Raw genomic sequence first — 19,241 nt, forward strand, 5'->3', positions numbered from 1 at the left:
GAAGTGAGTTTTCTGCTCCCTGAAACAGTTGGGTTCTGTCGTGCCTGGTTCTCCAATGATACAGATTCTTCAGATGTCCTCCCCTCTCTGTTATCTGTGCTAGTGCACCCTCAATACATGCTGAAATTGGGTGATGGGATATCCTGAGACCTGGCAGCTGACGCTGGGTTCTGCTGAGGTTCAAGTTTATAGAGTATAATTCTCCTTCCCCCAGCCTGTTTTTCTAGGGCATGTTTAATGACGCAGTCCAAATGAGGCCTGTGGTGGGAAGTTCATTTTCATTCTTCATAGGATTCAGGCAACACGTTGAGCATTGAGGGGTCATTACAAATGGAAAATAGACATCTTCTTGCAGTTCCAGCCCATGAGGCCTCGTGTGCTGCATGTAACTGGGTTTTCTCTTGTATCTGCATAAGAGAGTTTGTTTTGGCAATTGCAGTGTTAGTAAAAACAGAATGGTGATGTATTAGAGACTGGGCCTCAGGACAGCTTTTTTAAACACCTTCTTTGCTTTTGTTTCTAGTGAATGTAACAGTAACCGGGATTCAGTGTTGTCCTACACCAGTGTCCGGAGTAATAGCTCTTATTTAGGCAGCGATGAGATGGGGTCAGGTGAGTATATGCATAGGAAAAAGACATACATCTCATACCAGACCCTTTAGTAGGTTCTCTGCTAATTGTGTGCACTTGTATGTTTAAGTTGCCAAGGTGGTTTCCTCAAAATTAATCACAAGAATATGAGAAAATATGTATATATATATATGTGTGTATATATGTTCATTCCCACATGAACCACAGTAAATTTGGAATACGGAAGAGGTATCAGGCAGAGATGAGCTGCTTTATGTTTTGAGACTTTTGCATAATATGAAAAATTATGAATATTTTGATGTATTAGTTATAGAAAAAGCTCTTGAGCTACCATTTTGTCTTCAGCAATCGTTTTTCACCCACTCCAGCGTGGAGGCTTTTGTCATGACCTCATCACACTTAATGTTTCATCTTCCATTTATTAGGGGATGAGCTTCCCAACGATATGAGGATTCCTTTAGATAAACAAGACAAACTCCATGGCTGTCTGGAACATCTTTTCAACCAGGTCTGTAAACCATTATTAATACACTGAAATGTGTGCTCCTTGTCAGTGCCAAGACAAGATCAGAAGTATCAGATTGTTTAAATCATATTTTGAGGGAAAGCAATCTATTAAGATTTTTGGGTACAGTGTAAGTAAACAGTTTATAGGACAGCTTGGGAAAGCAATTTCATCAACATTCAAATTGCCTTGTGTGATTAAGGTAAGGTTGACAATAACACCTTATGTAAGGCGTTAGTTTAAGGAGAAAAAAAAGCTTTGAAGAAGAGGAAAAAGACAGTGAAGTGTCACAAAGTATCCTTGTGTGATCAGGATGGACCTCATATGTGGATAGTAGGAGAGCATACCAGTTTAGCAAGCAGGTGTATATAGATGTACTCAATTATTTTGTAATGTCTTTGATATCTTCACCGTGTAGGTCATTACATGTCTATGCAAAATGTGCAAGTTCTTGGTTTAAATAGCTTAATGGTGTTTGCTAATGGAGGGATGCTTATGAAATCATTCCACAGTCAAGTAGTGTAATGCCTTTTGCATTTTCCCACAACAATTCTGTCCAAATTTTCTTCTGCAAGTCTCACTAGCAGCGACTGACAGTATTCCTATTGTAGGTTGATGCAATCAACGCACTTCTAAAAGGACCAATAATAAGTAAGGCCTTTGAAGAAACCAAGCACTTTCCAATGGACCATAGTTTGCAAGGTAAAGAAAAAGGTTGGCTGTATTCAGTAATATGTTTTCCTGAGACTGAACAGCTCAGCATGGATGTGCACAGGCCATATGGACACACGGGCTTACTTCAGTATGCATCTATCCAGCCATAGTGACAGGGCACATTAATAACTGCTGCCATGTCTGACCACTCCAACTTTGCATCCTTAATAGCTTATTTTTACATGAACTCCTTTTAAAATGCACAGAGCACTTCTCTGTAGTATATTTCTGAATCCTCATAGCTCTTTAATGTACCTTCAAGTCTATCCTTTGGCGTAAACACAGGCGTACATCTCAAAAGGTACAAGGGAGAGGTAGGTCAGATTCAAGGAAAATGAACACTCTTGATAGAGGAACTGATCACTGTAGATGCGAAGCACCAAAAAGTTCTGACTGAGTTTGCTTAATGAATTATTCTGTTTTTCTTCAGAGATGGGTAATTGCCAGAGTAAACTCATCCTCACATGACATTCATTTTGAAAGCTGAATCCCATAGAGAGCAAACAAAAGATACTGGTTTTTTTTTTTCCCCCCCCTCAGGGAGCATGGCGAGACTTTGGTCTTAATGGGTTTGAGACCAGGATGTGGTTTCTTCTCTATCTAAAATACACAGGACTATTTTTTTCTGAACATTTGCTGCATTTGCTTCCTAAATTGAAATCTGAACGATTTCCCTCTATCTACCGTGTTCAGGTTGTTGGAGTCATGGGTGCCCTCTCCCTTTATAACCTCTATTTTTAGATACAGTAGCAAAATCGAAGACATTTTTTTCTTCTTTCAGAAATTAGCAGACACCATGTGTGCACTTTCTTTATTTTAGTTTGCATTAGCAGTCCTATTTGTTATGACTAGATATATTCCAGCAAGTTCTTTAGCTAACTGAACTTAACTGATGATCCCACAATCATCACAGTAGGGAGCAGACAAGCCCTGCTTTGAGTTGGAATCCTGGACCAAAGCAACAGTTTAATACAATCCTGAGCTGCTGCAGGCACCTTGCAGTGATGGATGGAAGTTTGAACACTATCCCATTCCTGTTCATGGGCAGGTTTGGAGCAGTTTTTCTGCTTTTCTCTGTCTGCTTATGTGTTTTACCACCAATGATGGGACATTTAGGTTAGCTAATTAGCTAATTGTCCTGTGTGATTAACTAATTAGCTTCCATCAGGTGAAAGAAAAGCTAGATATTTCATAACTTCTCATCAGTGTTATCAAATGTGACAGCTGCAACTAAAAAGTCAGTCTCCTTCTGCACAGCCAGAGACTCTAAATATAACTGCCTGTACTTCGTAAGAGATGCAGAAAGGAGAAGGGAATTCTGTGCTTTGTGAGCAGTGGAGAACTTCCCTTCCCTGTGCACATGACCTATGCACATAATTTCTTGTCCACAATTCTGAAAACAGTGCTAGGAGACTGCTGAGCATGGGGCTATAGCAATGTAGCAAGTCTTTTTTTCTTCCTTCTGTATTAGATCTAGTTCAGAAGCTTCTTCTTTCAGAGTTTTTGCTATTAGTACCGTATCCCTGCCTGTATTTGTGTGCACATTATAACTAATAAGCCATCTCAGCTATGTAGCATTTTCTTAATGTCTAACAAACTCCGTTTTTTCCAGAATTTAAACAGAAGGAAGAGACAACAGTTAGGTGTCGGAATAATATTCAAGCCAGCATTCAAGAAGATCCATGGAACCTCCCACTGCGCATCAAAAACCTTGTTGAAATTATACAAAAACATGTGGAAGGTCTGTGAATTAGGGAAAGGTTTGTTACCAGCTTCTGGGAGAAAAGATAGCCCTCATGTGATCACATCTGGTCATTCACTTTATCTCGATGTGTAATAAGGCTACTGACTACTGGATTCAAAAAAAGAATGGGTAAAACAAGTGACTGTATGCAAAGATCCAGTACTGTAAGATGGCATCTCACCTAAGCACTGAATGATTGCAAAGAGTTTTCTCTCTCTTATTTTGTCTCCTTAGTTCAGTCAGACAGACTAGTGAGAGTGGCTGGTTTATTCTAAAATGTTATTCAGCTACTACAATGTCCTAAACAGTCTGATGAACTGGAGTAGACTGGTGGGATCAGATGATGTTTACATTTGAGTGCAAAGTACTGCACAGAAGTCACTTCCTTGGGGATACAGCTAGATGTGCAATTTGCTTACAGTAATTCATGGTAGCTGATGGAGCATATAGCCTATAAAGGTATCCCTTTTGCAAAACGCAAACCTTTTTGCTTCTACTGTTGTTAGAATGTCTGGAAGGTCTACTAGAATAAACAGAAATGACCATGCAAGTGGGTGAGCAGAGACAGTGAGTGTGGGGAATGAGAAGACTGCTAAACAAATGCAATCAAATCTGCCTCAGGATCATGTTGACTAGAGCTTTCCTTCTCTTTACCTCTGTAGATGGCAAGAATCAGCTGCTTTTAGCCTTGTTGAAATCTACAGGTAAGAAGTTTTAATTCTGTGTGTTAGTATAAAACATTATTATATGTACAGAGGTCCCTAGTATTTCTAGCTTTACGTGCCCATGCATACATCTGACGATCTCTTTTCTTAGCATTTAGTTTTTCTCCTGGCATTTTAGGCTAACATTTTGTGTGTTCCTCATCTAGGACAGCCTATCATGCATCTGTCACCTGTTCTTTAGTTTACATGTTTCAGTTCAGGCTGATATGTCACCTGGCAAGTGGTTATGTTGCACAAGAACCGTTTTCTTTTTCCTCTCTTCATCTCTTTCCTTTTGTACAACCCCCATTCCCAGATGGCCTGTGCTGTTTCCTGCTGTGATTAGGACATGCAACAAAAATGAGACCTATTGCACAACTTTCCATAAGACAACGGACCCTGTCATCTTTCCAAACAAAGCAGGCACATTGGGTGTTGGGATTGTGTGTACTGAAGCTATAGCCAGGAGCATATTGCGAACCCAAGCATGCAGGCAGCACCTACATACATTGTGAACACCACTGATGTGTTACCAAACACAAAACATTGTGTTGGCAGAGCAACGGACGAACCTCTTCCTGGTGTGAATGTGCAGTCGTTTTTGCAGTTGAAACATCTACTTGGTGTATTTTTGGTTGAAAATGAGGTAGTAAATAACTAAGATAGGCTGTCACTATTTAGCTGTGCCAGGCTTGATCCTCAAGTCTTCATAGAACAATCATAAAATTATAATGACTTTAAATCAGCTCTTTGCTGCTGCCAATACTGGCCTACAAGTCTGTCCAAACCACCCTGTGGTATCAGTCTCATGCAACCTCTAGTCTAGTCTCAACAACCTCTAAAAGGTTATTTTAGGTGACAGCAGATACAGTGATCCCCTAAGTCTGTGCCCATCTCGTGCAACATTTTTGTGAACATAAGCTAAAAAGAACAGAGGAGCAGATGGCCCCAAACTGCTTGCACCAGGTTTATGGCACCAGGGATTCCCTCTTTTTGAGGGCAGGTCTCGGTGCTCTTCATCTTACAGCAGCATGGAGGGGACTTGCCCTCGGACTGGGGATATGGCCCAGGGCCTGCAGTCAGGCTATTGTGTTCAGCACTTTATAAAAGAGTCTGAATCTTGAAAGCCTGCGGAGGAACAGGGCCTTGGCAAGTCCCCCAGCGCCTTCTGGAGGAGCCCAGGGTGCTTGGGAAGTAGCTCTTCACTTATTCATGTGGCTCTTTGGCCCGCAATCCCCTTAAGTGTGACGGGGCTGATTTGAGCAGCATGTGGCTGCCTGGCAGGCTGACTGGAAGCAAAGTTAACACAGGGGAAAATTCTCCCAGGAAACATAAACCAATTGGTACCGTATGGACAAGTCCAGTTAATGCATTAAGCATATGGGAAGCCCACAAAATACAGATGGAGAGGGGGGAGACTGAATCTCTAATAGCCCTGGAGAGAAGTAATGGCAGAGACCCTCTTTCATGAATTCTCTTGCTTCTGTAAACATAGAAAGGAGAGAACCAGTCCAGATAGGGCATTAAAAAGTCACAGGAACACTTGCACAGCTCTTCCCAATCAGAATAACGAACATGCAGATGGGAAGAGGGAAAATAAGCAGATGAGTCAACTGGAAAATTTTCAAACATGCATGTTCCCCAACTACGGCGTGTTTGTCTCTGCACTCAGGTCACAGCAAGAAGTTATCTGCAAAGCCCGTGCAAAACTACTGCGGAAGGCAAAGGCCATGCACACAAATACACAAAAACTGTCTTTTTGGCAGTGTGATGAGAAGCAAAGACCCTCTCACAACTCTGTGCTTCTCTCTCCTTGTCTGGCAGATACGGAGCTGCAGCTGAGGCGTGACGCCATCTTCTGTCAGTCCCTCGTGGCTGCGATTTGCACCTTTTCTGAGCAGTTACTGGCTGCTCTCAACTATCACTACAACAACAACGGGGAATACGAAGAGAGCAGCCGAGACGCCAGCAGAAAATGGCTGGAGCAGATAGCAGCCACCGGCGTTTTGCTGAACTACCAGTCCCTGCTCTCCCCTGCTGTGGTAAGGAGAGGAGCTGTGGGCCCCTGGGGCCTCTCCACATTCACCTGTATCCATCTCTTCCCACTCAGAGCTCAGATCAAGCCCTTCCGTGTAGCAGCGTGTTCGGACTCCATAGGGCAGCCTCAGGAGAGCCTTAGCCATGCCCCAGCGTTGCTTGTCCCATCATTTTCACCTCCTCACAAATACCTGACCACTGTCTTGTGCGAGGGTGACAGGGATCGTCTGTTTGCCTTAGTGTTTTGTCATCCATGTATGGAGGATTTAGTGCTCTGCTGCTGGTGAAGCATGTGTGTTCTGCCCTCTTCTGATGGAAAAATGGATTTCAACAAGTAGGCAAAAAAGTTAAGAGTATTTCTAGAGTTCCCAACCATGCGGAATTCTGGGCTTTTGCTAATGCACCAACTGCTTCTTCACAGTAGATAGATGGCAGCTTCTCAGCTCTGTAGTGCTCTGATATGAGCCTAAGCATTAAAATAGCTCTGACTCTTAAAACACTTTTTTTGAAATTTTTTAAAGAAAGAATGTTTTCAAATATAATCCAAACTGTATGCATAAGCAGCTATATTATCCCTTCACATTAAATGGATTTTATTTCACAGTAACTGGTAGACTGTTCTTTATACTCTTTTTCATGTTTGTGGATACAGGGTAAAGTTTATAGAAGGGAATGTCTTTAAACTTTGCCAGTTCTTAACCCTCTCTGCTGCCTGCCAATTCCATCAAATAACATCTAAGCAAAGGGTAGCAAAGCTCATAGCACACAGTGACAGAGCCATTAGAAATTACATGGCTGGGAAGGAGTTAATGGAGAGCTGCATATTCTGTTCTCAGTTGCTTGAATCAAGAGACTTAGGGTGACTGCACTGTCCTGCCTCCCATCGCCTTCTCCTGGGTGCCAACCTGTCTGTGTCTGTGCCCTTTAGAAGGAGGAACGTGCCATGCTAGAAGATATCCAGGTCACTCTGACTGAACTGGACAAAGTTGCCTTTTATTTCAAGCAGATGGATGAAAGTCTTGTAGCAAGTGAGTATCCTTGAGTTTACTTGAAGCTCTTTTCTTGTTTGTATTAAGGGTTAACATCCTGCGTGATGATAAGTCTGTCAGACCGTGTCATTCCCTGTCATGTTGGTACTGAGCAGCTGCTCGGAAGCACTGCCGTGTTCCCTCAGTTTCCAGTTTGTGTACACAGCAAAGCAGGACTGACAGGACAGCTTGCTGGTGGCACAGGCAGTCACTTGGAACTGTGGTCTGTGCCAGAGTTCCTCACTGACGTGATTTTGCGTGTGGAGAGATGTGTTGAATGGTGGGCAGTTCCTGATAGAGAAGACTCTATGGCAGGAGGATTGTCCCTTCCCAACCTCCCGTGTCCTCCATCCCACCCTGCCTCTCTCCACACTTAACTGACTATAAGTTGATACAGAACGTGATGGGATTTTGCTTATTAACCATGCTTACTGCAGTAGCATCACACATCAGGTCAGGTCATGCTAGCTCTGCCTTTGTAAGTACAATCTTTCAGAATCTGCTTTCTCCAAATACAGGCTCTCACAGACTGGTGGAGGTGTGAAAAGTCATTAGATGATCTGGCAAACTTAGTGGTGTTTTCTTGTTTCTCCTGCTCTGGTAAAGCTGTGTTTTGTGTTTATTTCTCCAGATAGTCACGTCTTCTACCACATCGAAGGAAGTCGTCAGGCGTTGAAGGTTGTCTTTTATCTCGACAGCTACTACTTCTCCAGACTGCCTTCTCGATTCCAGAATGGGGGAAGCTTGAAACTACACACGGTGCTCTTTACAAAAGGTGTTAACAAAGAACTTTCTTGGGAAAAATAGCCCAACTGATGAGGTCAAAAGATACCAACTAGAAAATGACCATGAAGTTCTTTTCGTAATGCAGTTAATGCTTGCAAACATATTTAAGCAGATGCTTTTATTCTAGGAAGCCATGGGAAGTGCTAGAAGTTAGACACAGTCATGAGAAAAATATCTGCCTCTGAACTTTTTTATGCCTTCCCATAAAGTTTTGGGTCATAGACATTATAGTGGACTGGATGGACAGTCTGCTCTAGAATGTTATCTCCTGTGTTCCCAGGGTATAGACAAATGTTTTTAAAAGCATATAGCATGACAGAATCATCTGGGAGCTGGAAATTAAAGATCATTGGCTAACACATATAAATAAGAAGCAAGTATTCACACTGTGATGTAGCACTGGAGATTTCCTTGGAGGGATGTTTATAGGAAGTAATTGCAGTGAGATCATACCGCGTTCTGGGAACTTCACCTTTATGATCCTACCAGTACATCCCCGTAGGGGTGAATGCATTAATTCTGGCAATAATAGAATCAACCTTGATGTGACCTCACGGTCACTTGCTGAGCAGTTAGATGATATAAACAATTACATTTAAAAAAAAAAAAGTTTAATAAAACATTTCTTTTCCAGCTCTGGAGAGTATGGAGGGACAGTCACAACAAGCTGGCTCATCTCTAGAAGAACTTCCTCAGCAAATTAATGCTATCTCCCTTGAAAAAGTGCAGCAATATTACCGTAAACTCAGGTATTTCTTTCTTCTCCTTCACCTTAAAAGGTTTTCATTGGAGTACTTGGCAAAAGACCTTAAAACAAATGGAAGAAAGGTCTCTTTTCTGATGATTTAATGTCCTGTACAAATATTTTTCTTTGAGAACCTTTCTGTGTGGGAAACCTCTTAATTTTTTTCCCACAGTTAAGCTCGTTGTGGAGCAGTACGCTGTAAATTCCCATCTAATTTGACTTCAGAGTTTTAACCACAGTTAAAACTACATAAAAGAGGGGAGAGAGGTTGAATATATCAGTACAGATTCTGTAAATTACTGCAATATAAGGGGTTTTCAATAAGAAAGCAGATCTTGAACTACTAGACTTTTATCATAGCATTTTTCTAAAAAGTAGTTATACATAAGTGTGTTTGAAATGACAGTCGTCAGCTAATGTAGTTCTTACTGGCCTTTTTGCAGGACATTTTACTTAGAGAGGTCAAATTTGCCCACTGATTCCAATACTACAGCAGTGAAGATCGACCAGGTATAAAATCCTGTTTTTATTTCTACTATTTAACAATTCCAACTGTGAGACAGGATCTGCATGTGCCAGACCTGTGCAAACCTAAAAGTTATTTTAAAAAAGTTCCTTGGCCTAAAAAGTAATCTGAATTTCTCCGATGCTTGGCTACTGTTCTTTTGTCTTGAAGGGAATGTGACCAACTGGGGCAAAGAATCTTTTAATCTAGGCAATAGTAGAGCCCCTGTTATTTAGCCCGTCCTAAATAAGGCATCAGATGTTAGACAGAATGAATTAACATTCTTCTCCCACAGATGTATGAAAATGAACAAACATTCAATTTGCAATCACTCATTTTTCCCAATTACAGAAGAAAACCACATGAAAATAGTACTTCCCACTATCTCAGCTAAAGGCATTCTGTCTGACTGGGGCAGGTGATATATGTGAATATGTGCATGAAAGGTAGACATAAATACTACTGCAGCAAAATTAAATCAAAGATTATCTTCATAATAGTAGTATTCATTGTAAACTCTTTGGGATTTGTGATCATTTGCAAAAAAACCAAAACAACAAAAAAAATCTGAAGCTCAGTCATCATTTGTATTTTTCTTACTTTCAAAGTTCGTATATATTCTAAATTGTTTTGTGGCAGCTGCTTTTGTACAGATTAAAGGTATTGGGCTTAGACATAGGATAAAGTACTATAAATATCTTTATAAATGATGGTGTAAATATGCCACTGATACATTTCTGTTGTTATTATTACTGTTTAGCTTATTCGTCCAATTAATGCCATGGACGAGCTGTGCAGGCTGATGAAGTCCTTCATCACCACGAAGCCGCCCGTGCCGGGGTATTCCAGCAGCAGCACGTCCGGAGCCGGGCTGCTGCCCATATCCTCGGAGCTCTGTTACCGCCTCGGGGCCTGCCAGGTCACTATGTGTGGCACTGGGATGCAGAGGTGAGATTTAACAACCCACGTGGTATTGCTGTGAGGAGGATTTTCTTTCCTCTCTAGAAATGTGAGCAATATATTTCTTTCTGTTCTAAGCAATATAAAAATAGATACTGAGGAAGGATACTAGGCTCACTTCCTAGAAGGACCCAAATCTGCTGCCCTTTTTAGGGTATGTTGTAAATTTTAACACTTTTCAAACAATTAATATTAATCCTAATAGGATCTACCAATACAATTGACGGAGCAAGCTCATTGCATATAACTTTCAGTCAACCCCATGTTCAATCACACACTGAAAATCTAGGGAATTGCTCCTAAATAGCTTTGTAATCTTGGTGTGTGCAAGGTTTGATTCCACACCCTCCATGGCTCTCCCAGGGTCTCAGCACCAACGAGTATAAAATAGGTTAATTTGTGAGTATCTGTGGATGAATCAGTGCGGAACAGCGGAACAGCCCTGGGGAACCTGTGTAAGAGACTCTGACAACTGCAGTATCCCAGTGTACAGAGACTGGAAACAGGCGACTGAACTCGTTTAAGTTTACAAGTGAAAAAGCTAAATAGTAAATATAAAAACAGTAGCTAATAGAGGTCATATATAACAGATCTTGTGTCCTAAAAGATATACATATATATATATATATATATATGTAAATTTTAAAATATGACTTTGATTTAATACTCCTTATTGCCGTGTCCAGGAGCACATTGAGCGTGTCCCTGGAGCAGGCAGCCATCCTGGCTCGGAGCCACGGGCTGTTACCCAAGTGTATCATGCAGGCTACAGACATCATGCGAAAACAAGTGAGTATTTGGTGATCTGTGTGTCTGCTGCATCTCACCGTTTTCATTTCAGTAGCAGCACTGTACAAACACCAATTTGTTTCTCTGTCGCACTGTTTTGTGCACTACAAGCCCAGAGAGCCAAATATGTAGTAATGTCTGAACAGCTACACATATATTCAGCAGAAACAAACTCATGCATATGCAGCCAGTAGAGCAATCAATGTCCATTATTTAAAGTGTGTGCCTTCATAATTAAGAAATAGAGGCTATGCAGTATATTTAAGGCAGTTTTGGTATATAGGAAAAAAAAAAAACAACGTCTTGATGACACAGTGTTAAATTGCAGGAATTCCCTAGAGCTAGACAGTATTGCTTGTAAAGTGCTTTGGGATTAATTCCATCCTTTAAGTAAACACAGATGACTAATGTATCCACCCAATGGATTTCAAATCTTCTAAAAGTAGTTAATGGATTCTCAAATAAAGACCATATTCTCATTATAATATTTTCCCCTAAGAATCAGCTGCTTTATCGGTATTGTCAGTGCTATAAATTGTCTGTTTCCTCAGGGACCAAGAGTTGAAATCTCTGCCAAGAATCTCAAAGTGATGGACCAAATGCCACAGTGTGCACCCCGGTAGGTTGTTATGTACTGTGCATTTTATCTGAGTGCTGGTTTTATGCTGCTGTACCAGTTATGGAGTTCCTGTAATAACCAAGGACCTCTTACTAGCAACAGAGGAAAAGAGAAAAAAAAATCCTGCTGTTCTTCAGTGTGAAACAAAGCGCCCTGAGGCTTACAGAGCTTTGCTCCTTTTGCTGGGCAGGGCATTAACTTCAAAGGCTTCTGCAATTTTCTAGATAAGACATTGCTGAATGGGGAGAAGGGTCTTTTTTGGACAGTTGCTATGATTTGGGTAAGCTAGTGATTGACAGCCATCTGCAGAACGCTGAGAAAGAAAAGTTCCTGAAAGGCAAATCTAGCTTTACAAAGATAATTTGTAAAATTAATACTCTGGCTCTAACCCTACTGGGTATTTTGACCGGTTTGACAGTTTAGTTATTTATGGAAGAGCACATTTAAGAGAAAGCCCTTCAGGTCAGAGTAACTGTATAGAGTGCAACCTTTAAAAAAATCCATTGCCCGGGGATCCATTGCCATTTTCTGCTGTTTTTGTCTAGAATACAACTTTGAGATGTACTGCACATTTCTGAATCCTATTGCATCTAATGGGAGCTGGGGATGTTCATTGTCTTTCTCTACAGGGTATTTTTCAAAAACATCTCTATTACTAAGAAAAGCATCTCTTAACCTATTTCCTCCAACTTTATGTATCAGAGAAGAGAATATTTTTTAATAAACAATAATGAAGTATTTTCAAACAATGGTGGGAAAAAGTTGTCATGATTTAGATGTGCAAACAGTCCATATAACTTATTAGAAAAACTTTTGCTTCTGTTCTTGTTAGTGGTGTTGCTCACATGAAGAAGACAAAAATGTTCTGGCTTGTAGGAATAAGCAGCAGCCAAGATCAGTCAGGTTTGTGCCATCCCTCCAGATGGTGCAGGTATATTCGCTAGTGCATGTCTCACACATTATGCTTTTATATGATCTTTATTAAGACATTTAATACTATGCTGTTGATCTGCCTTTAAGACTCTACAGGTTGTGCCAGCCACCTACAGATGGGGATTTATAAAAGAGAGACACACCAAATCATGGCATCATTAAAGCATTCAAAGAGCAGCCCTGTGTGAGGACTCCCGCTAACTGACACTGATGGTGTTGAACCAAGAGAGGAAGAGTTGGTGCTTCATTTTAGTAGGAGATGAACCTGCTGGACCAGGCACCAACAACCTGCCTTTGAACCCTGCGGCACATGCAGGAAATCTTGTATTTCTTTGACTTGTTGAGGAAATTCTTGAAACAAATACCACAGAGGTAGGATGGACGTTACTGCCATCTGCCAGATGCCCGGAAAGATGGAATTATATGTCAAGTTTTACTGATGACTTGTTTGTGCTGCCACCTAAAAGTTGTGGACTTCAAGGTCTGGATTGGTTAAAAAAAAAATCCAGAGTGAAGCATCTCTCCCTGTACTGCATCTGGCATCCATTTAATTGCCAGCATAGTTTTGGTCAGTGGCCTTGAGAAGTAGCTTCCAAACACCACTTTTTAATGTACTGACCTGCACTTTCGAACAATGAATAGCACAACCTATAGTTTATTCAGAAGTGAACATAAAGAATTTCTTCTGGAGTCATTTTCCACTTCAGCCCAATGAGAACCAATCTCTCTATGCTGCACAGTGTACATTCCATAATACTTTTTACCATACTTCATTTTACTTACTGTAGCTTTCAGGTTTTGGATTAACTCTTTTTACTAATACCCTATTATGTACTCTGGAAATACAGTAATATTTAAGAGGAGAGATTGTGAGTGAAGGATTTTAAAGGAAACTTTACAAAGGAAAATTGCAGTCTTATAATCTGATTATTTGAACAGATGTAGTTTTTAAAACAGGTCAGAAAAAAATAACTATACTTATTTATGTGGAGTGGAATATGTGTTTTGGATCATGTTGTTATATATACAAGATTTAATAAAAATTATATTGTTTAAAATGGGACCAATATGCTGGCAACTACACAGCTACTCCCAGTTTACTGAAAAAAAATACATTATTTAAAATCTTTCAATATTTAAGTAGTCTTTAATACAGTTATTAAGATGTATTAGGGATACTTTTAAGTTAAAAGAAAAAGAAGGAATCATGTATATAATGTACTTTATTTTTTCTTGTTTGAAAAATGTTCTCCATCCTGTCAGTATTATCCTAAGCACAGTAATTTTTTTCCAGATTACTGTCTGAAACTAATTGCAACAGGTCAGCAGTCTCAGGACAGAAATAATGTTCTTTTGGAAGTGAGTGCCTTAACACGAACACCCATCCCTAACCTATTTCAGTCGTAGCAGGTGACAGAAGTGCAAGGGTGAATGGGAACTATTCTGCTCTTTATCCACAGTCTCATTCAAACCAGTTTCTTATTAGGAGATCCAGAAGCGCTTTGCAGTGATGTATATTCTAGAAAATAAAGGTTTGGGACTTTTTTTTTTTTATTTGTGATGTTTGGTTGTTTCTTAACTGATTTAATTTTATTTTATTAATGCCCCACCTATTTCAAATATTGAATTAAAACTAGATTCTTTCTATTTGGCTGTGCAGGTTTTTAATTTTTTTTTTAATCTACAAATCAGCACAAACCAGCTGCTGTCAAGTTTGGCGATGCAGGTTGTTTTGAACCTTGCTGCTTCATTTTCTTCACTCACAGACCGAAATAATTTTGGGGAAGCAACTGCTTGTGTTTAACCTCGTAGATTTAACTGTTTCCTCTGACCTGCAATAACCCCTTGCAGGGAATCACAGGAGCGTGTCACTAAGCAGCTCGCAGATGCAGGGGTTGTTCCCAGATTCCCCCTCCTGCCCTGCGGCCAGAGCACAGACCGGTATTTCAGTGCCTTCTCTGATCTGCTTGGTCGTGCTGGAAGAGTTACTCTTGCCATTTGGTGTTTGAGGAAGAAATGGATGTTTCTCTGCGGAATCCAAAATTTAAAATTAACTGTAATATTATCAAAATGAAAACTGTAGGAACACCCAAAAGTGAGAAGAACACGGCGCTGGGATCCTTCCTTCCTCTAAACCTGCTCTGTCGACCTCAGGGGAACTGCAGCAGTTTGTGGAGCTGAGGAGGATCCTGACCCACATTTATGCAGTCCTTGTAGACATGTAAAGATGCATAGAAGAGTATCTAAGGGCATTTACACTGTGCACTGTTTTATGTTGAAATGTAAATGTTATTCTCATTAAAAACGTGATAGAAGTTTTTATTATTAAAAGCTGGTTTATATTATAAGGAAAGAAGGTATGATCTTATTTTTCTGTTACGCTTTTCAGTCTTTGAGCACTCTATATAGCATTGTATTTAGCAGCTTAAGTTCTCTTTGGTATTTGCAGTTATGAGAGGTCAGAAGTTTAAACTGCAAGGGAAGGGTTTTGCTATCGGCTCGGGCTGCCAGTGCAGGTGGGAAACTTTTCCTGTTTGTGCGGCGTCGCCTGCAGCTGTGGGCTCACTGCAGCCTTCCTGTCAAAGCAGAAGAGAGAACAGTGTTTTGCTGCCCTAAAACTGCAATGTTTAAATCATGAATTTGAAACACAGATTCAAGTGGGGGAAAAAAGAGGGCAATGCACAAGCCAGTCTGCTAGTAAAAAGTAAGGATCAGGTCTGCAAGATTTCCATGGTTAAAAGCAAAGTTAGAATTAAGCTCACCAGGACCTTGCAAGTGGGGAGGCGCTCCTAGTTCAGGAGCATCTGGTCCATTGCCATGTGGAAAACATAGCAGAGATGGAGAAACTGGAAGTTGGCAGCATGTTTAGGAGGTGTGCGAGGGAGTGAGGTTTGGGTGGCAATTGCAAGTGGAATATCTGGTGCATCAGCCTTGTAAGGGAATAGGTTTAACGTTTCCTTTACCACTGTGACACAGGTCCTAGGCGGTTGGGGCTGCTGCAGAGTTGGGAGGCACAGTCCATCAGTCTGGAAAAGCATCAGGACACACACACAAAAGCCCAGAAGACTTGAAGACAAGTAATTAGAGTGGGATTCAATTTTATAGTATAAAAACCAAAGCATGTACTTAAAGACTAAAAAAAACACACTCTGCTAAATTTATTGTTAATTGATAATAAAAGGACCTTGGTTAGCAGTTTGGCTGAGCTATAGCTAAGTATTTAAGCCATTGTGCAAAGGTTTAGTGGGCTCCTATCTGGAAACTATGCAGTTATGGACACCAAATGTTAAATATAATTACTTGACATTGCATCAGACAGATGTTGAGAAAAGATACCAAGATGGTATCAATAAAGGAGAGACCAGCCTGCAAGATTAGATTGGAAAAGCCTCATACAAGGCTGAAATACTAGGATTTTAATGGAGAAAGCATAAATTTAGAATAAATAGTTAAATAAATAGGCATCTCATATCCATGTAATAAACTTCGAGAAATCCACCTGGGCTGTGGCAAATCCTTGGCTTTTGTCAATGTTCTTCTCAGTAAATAGCAATGGGCATGAAGCACTCATCCATCCACTGAGCGTATTCAAGAATTAATTACTTTGTGGTTTTAAAATGATTTGAAGATATAAAACACTAAGTGCTAACGATCAGAATTTCAATGTAAAAATAATCTGAAACACTGCTGCTTCCATAGCAGCAAATATAATGTATTGCCAGTCATAATAACTGGCATCATAAGTGTCTGTGGCAGCCAAACAGCTTCTAAGCACCTGATCCTTGTTTGTATGGGCAGGGGGAGCACTCTTGAAAACCAGCTTCACAGTGCATAAAAGCAGAGCATGTTGGCTCACTGATAAGATATCACAAAATACCCAGTATAATATGCATATATAGCTCGTATTTCTGTAGCACTACAGTGAATCCAAAGTTCTGACTTGTCACTGTGTAAAATCTGCAGTAGCTACTTAGTGTAACGTGATAAAGGCCTTTGAACAGCAAAAGGCATCTTTAGAAGGGCGAAAGGCCGTGTGGAAGAGCCCTAGTTTTGACACCAAGAGACACTGACTCGGCCCTGGGGCCGGACCCCGCTGTGCGCAGAGCTCTGGGGTTTCCTGTTGCCTAACGCGGTGCCCCAGCAGTCGGGTGACGCTGTCACCGCATCCGCGCGCTGCATCCCGCAGCCGGCCTGGCCCCGCGGCAGGAACGAGGTGCTGGGCCCTCCCGCAAAGGAGCTTCCTACCACGGGTATTGCAGAGAGGCAACACGTAACAGTTTGTAACCTGCCCTGAAAGAGATAAACAGGGATGGCTATAGAAGCCTCTCCATGTGATTTCTGTAACTCCTTTAATTGGCATGGCGTTGGAAGACAGTCAGCCACATATATTTTCCTCTATGGGTCCTGATGCTCTTAGGACAAAACTTTGCTTTTCCTAGTTACCTTCCACAGGCCTTTTCAGATGAGCTAAGACCACTAGTACAACTCCGCTAAACAACTAACTGAAGAGGCCGGAAGCCTTTTTGGAGGCCTCTATTTTTACTTTTTTTTACTTTTTTACAAAGGGTAGGAATGGCTACTGTAATGTGACCGTAGGTTAGGCCGGGTTTAAAAGGCCTTTTGAAAGTTGGCTGATGCTGAGCTATATAAGCTGAAGTTGGCTGGACCATGACTGCATTTACGGCTCATTTTGCACCTAGAGATCAATTACCTCATCTGGGCAGGGGGGCAATGCTGAAATGCTACAAGTTGTAGAGGATGTTTTTGCATGAAACGGAACTTTTCATGGTTAGGAGAATGTTCCAGAGGTAGTATTTTTATATCAGTTTATAGGATTGGCATTTTTAAATGTTTTGTAAAAAGAAAAAAATGTACAGAATAATTGAGAGGGTTTTTCCACTTAGGTTTAAGGGATTTTAGTGTACTATCATGTCATATTTTTCCTCATGTCATGTATTTTTAACTAAGCATGTGTATCCTGCATTGAGATAAAAGTCTTAATATAATTTGTTCAACTTTTGTGTTGTACTGTCTAATCCATGTTGTCATTATGGTTGTCATATGGTGGTGTGTGTGTCTGCTTGGTATGGGGGTCTGCTCTGTGTCTGTCTGAAAAATCAAACTACTCAAAAACACCACCCAGACCAAAGTGATGGGTCTGCTCCCACGGAATGCCATCCTTCCCTTAGCATTCCTCTGGGGTTCAGATTTTACTGGGATTTCATATAGGGTTCAGATTTGATTGGATATTTATATTGTGTTATTAAAATTAGTTGGGTTATTGCTGTTCAAATAGGCCCTTCTGGATGTCAAGAAGGGTGAGAATGCAAAACTGTATTTATTTGATGGTCAAGTTCTTGTCTCTTTTGTGACTAAAAGAGACAATTAAGCATTTCTTTCTCTGTTTTTGGAGAGTGTGGATGAGATCCCTTTCCCCTCTGCAGAAAGAGAGATGAGCACTGCGGGGGCCCATCACCAGTGCTGAGTAGAGGGGCAGGATCACCTCCCTCGACCTGCTGGAGACGCTCTTCTTAATGCACCCCAGGATCCCCTTGGCCTTCTTGGCCATGAGGGCAACTGCTGCCTCATGGTCACCTTGTCCAAGTAAACAACGAGAAGGTCTCACCTCCCTCGCCAGCTGCCGGGCCAGTCGCAGTGACTCCTGCACTTCTGCACGGCTCTAAACCACTTCCTACCTTGTACCCATTTCTCTTGATGGAGCTGTTTGCTTGAGGATAGTTTGTCTCAAACATTAGGAAAACCTGATTCTCTTTTGACTCCCACTTTCATGCATCCAGTACCTAAAGGTCAGTTAGCAGCTCCCTACCTAGTGGGACTTGCTAGCAGCTACGGCCGCTTTTCCAGTGCTGCCCTAGAGGACTGAACTGCTGCTCCGCGGAGCTGCCGCGGCTCGGAAGGCAACGCGCCCTTGGAGCGCTCTCACGGGCCCGCCTGGCAGTCGTGATTCACAGTTTGAAAATTCCTCCTTCATGCCAAAATAATGACTCATTCTGTAAAATGTCAATTAGTGCCCCACAGAGTCTGCAGAAAATAGGTCTGTTTTTAATGAATTAGGATTAAAATTAGTAATTAATGTTTGAATCGAGTAATTATTTGCCTGATCCTGCTTAAAATGAAATTTGGTTCTAAGTATTTTGAAGGCAATGAGCAAGGAATCATTATTATTTAATCAGCTTTAAATTACTTACATAATTACTTGCATGAGTGACGTATTTTCATCTTAAGATAATTAAAAATAATTAGTATGGCTTTATCACAGTTTTAATGTGCAAAAATCTAATTTACATTATTAGCAGTGCTTCAAAACCTGCTTTCTGGGATGAAATCTACCTGCAAATTATTGCATGAACATTAATGAAGCTATCATATGAATTCAGTGCTTGGAAAAGAGTGATTTGGAAAGGATGCATCATTTATCTCTGATTCCTCATGAAGTCAGCTTTATTTTATTTTTCGGTTTCTTTTTTTACGCTTTTGTGGAATAATAAGCAATTTTATAGCCAGTACAACACCTAATGTGTCTTGCTGCAGGAAATAACAAGCCATGAGCCTTACTTCTA

General features: G+C 40.9%; 1 protein-coding gene across 2 annotated transcripts in view; it reads left to right on the forward strand.

Annotated features, from left to right (window-relative positions):
- The window catches only part of PREX1 (phosphatidylinositol-3,4,5-trisphosphate dependent Rac exchange factor 1), a 145,959-nt gene extending 131,652 nt beyond the window's left edge, over positions 1-14,307 (forward strand). The window contains exons 27-40 of one of the 2 annotated variants that reach the window (XM_088528698.1): positions 524-612; positions 1,017-1,099; positions 1,708-1,810; positions 3,423-3,551; positions 4,217-4,258; positions 6,083-6,300; positions 7,224-7,323; positions 7,955-8,098; positions 8,744-8,858; positions 9,298-9,364; positions 10,120-10,307; positions 11,006-11,108; positions 11,660-11,727; positions 12,748-14,307. In XM_088528698.1, the coding sequence (XP_088384824.1) occupies positions 524-612; positions 1,017-1,099; positions 1,708-1,810; positions 3,423-3,551; positions 4,217-4,258; positions 6,083-6,300; positions 7,224-7,323; positions 7,955-8,098; positions 8,744-8,858; positions 9,298-9,364; positions 10,120-10,307; positions 11,006-11,108; positions 11,660-11,727; positions 12,748-12,790 (1,492 nt within the window). In that variant the 3' untranslated portion in view covers positions 12,791-14,307. The remainder of the gene's footprint in view (positions 1-523; positions 613-1,016; positions 1,100-1,707; positions 1,811-3,422; positions 3,552-4,216; positions 4,259-6,082; positions 6,301-7,223; positions 7,324-7,954; positions 8,099-8,743; positions 8,859-9,297; positions 9,365-10,119; positions 10,308-11,005; positions 11,109-11,659; positions 11,728-12,747) is intronic. The other variant, XM_088528706.1, reaches the window with a different exon arrangement.
- Positions 14,308-19,241: the final 4,934 nt, after the last annotated feature.

Source organism: Tinamus guttatus, unplaced genomic scaffold (genome assembly GCF_059628265.1).
Source record: "Tinamus guttatus ecotype Peru unplaced genomic scaffold, ASM5962826v1 Tinamus_guttatus_pri_ptg000027l, whole genome shotgun sequence".
In the NCBI taxonomy this organism is placed as follows: Eukaryota; Metazoa; Chordata; class Aves; order Tinamiformes; family Tinamidae; genus Tinamus; species Tinamus guttatus.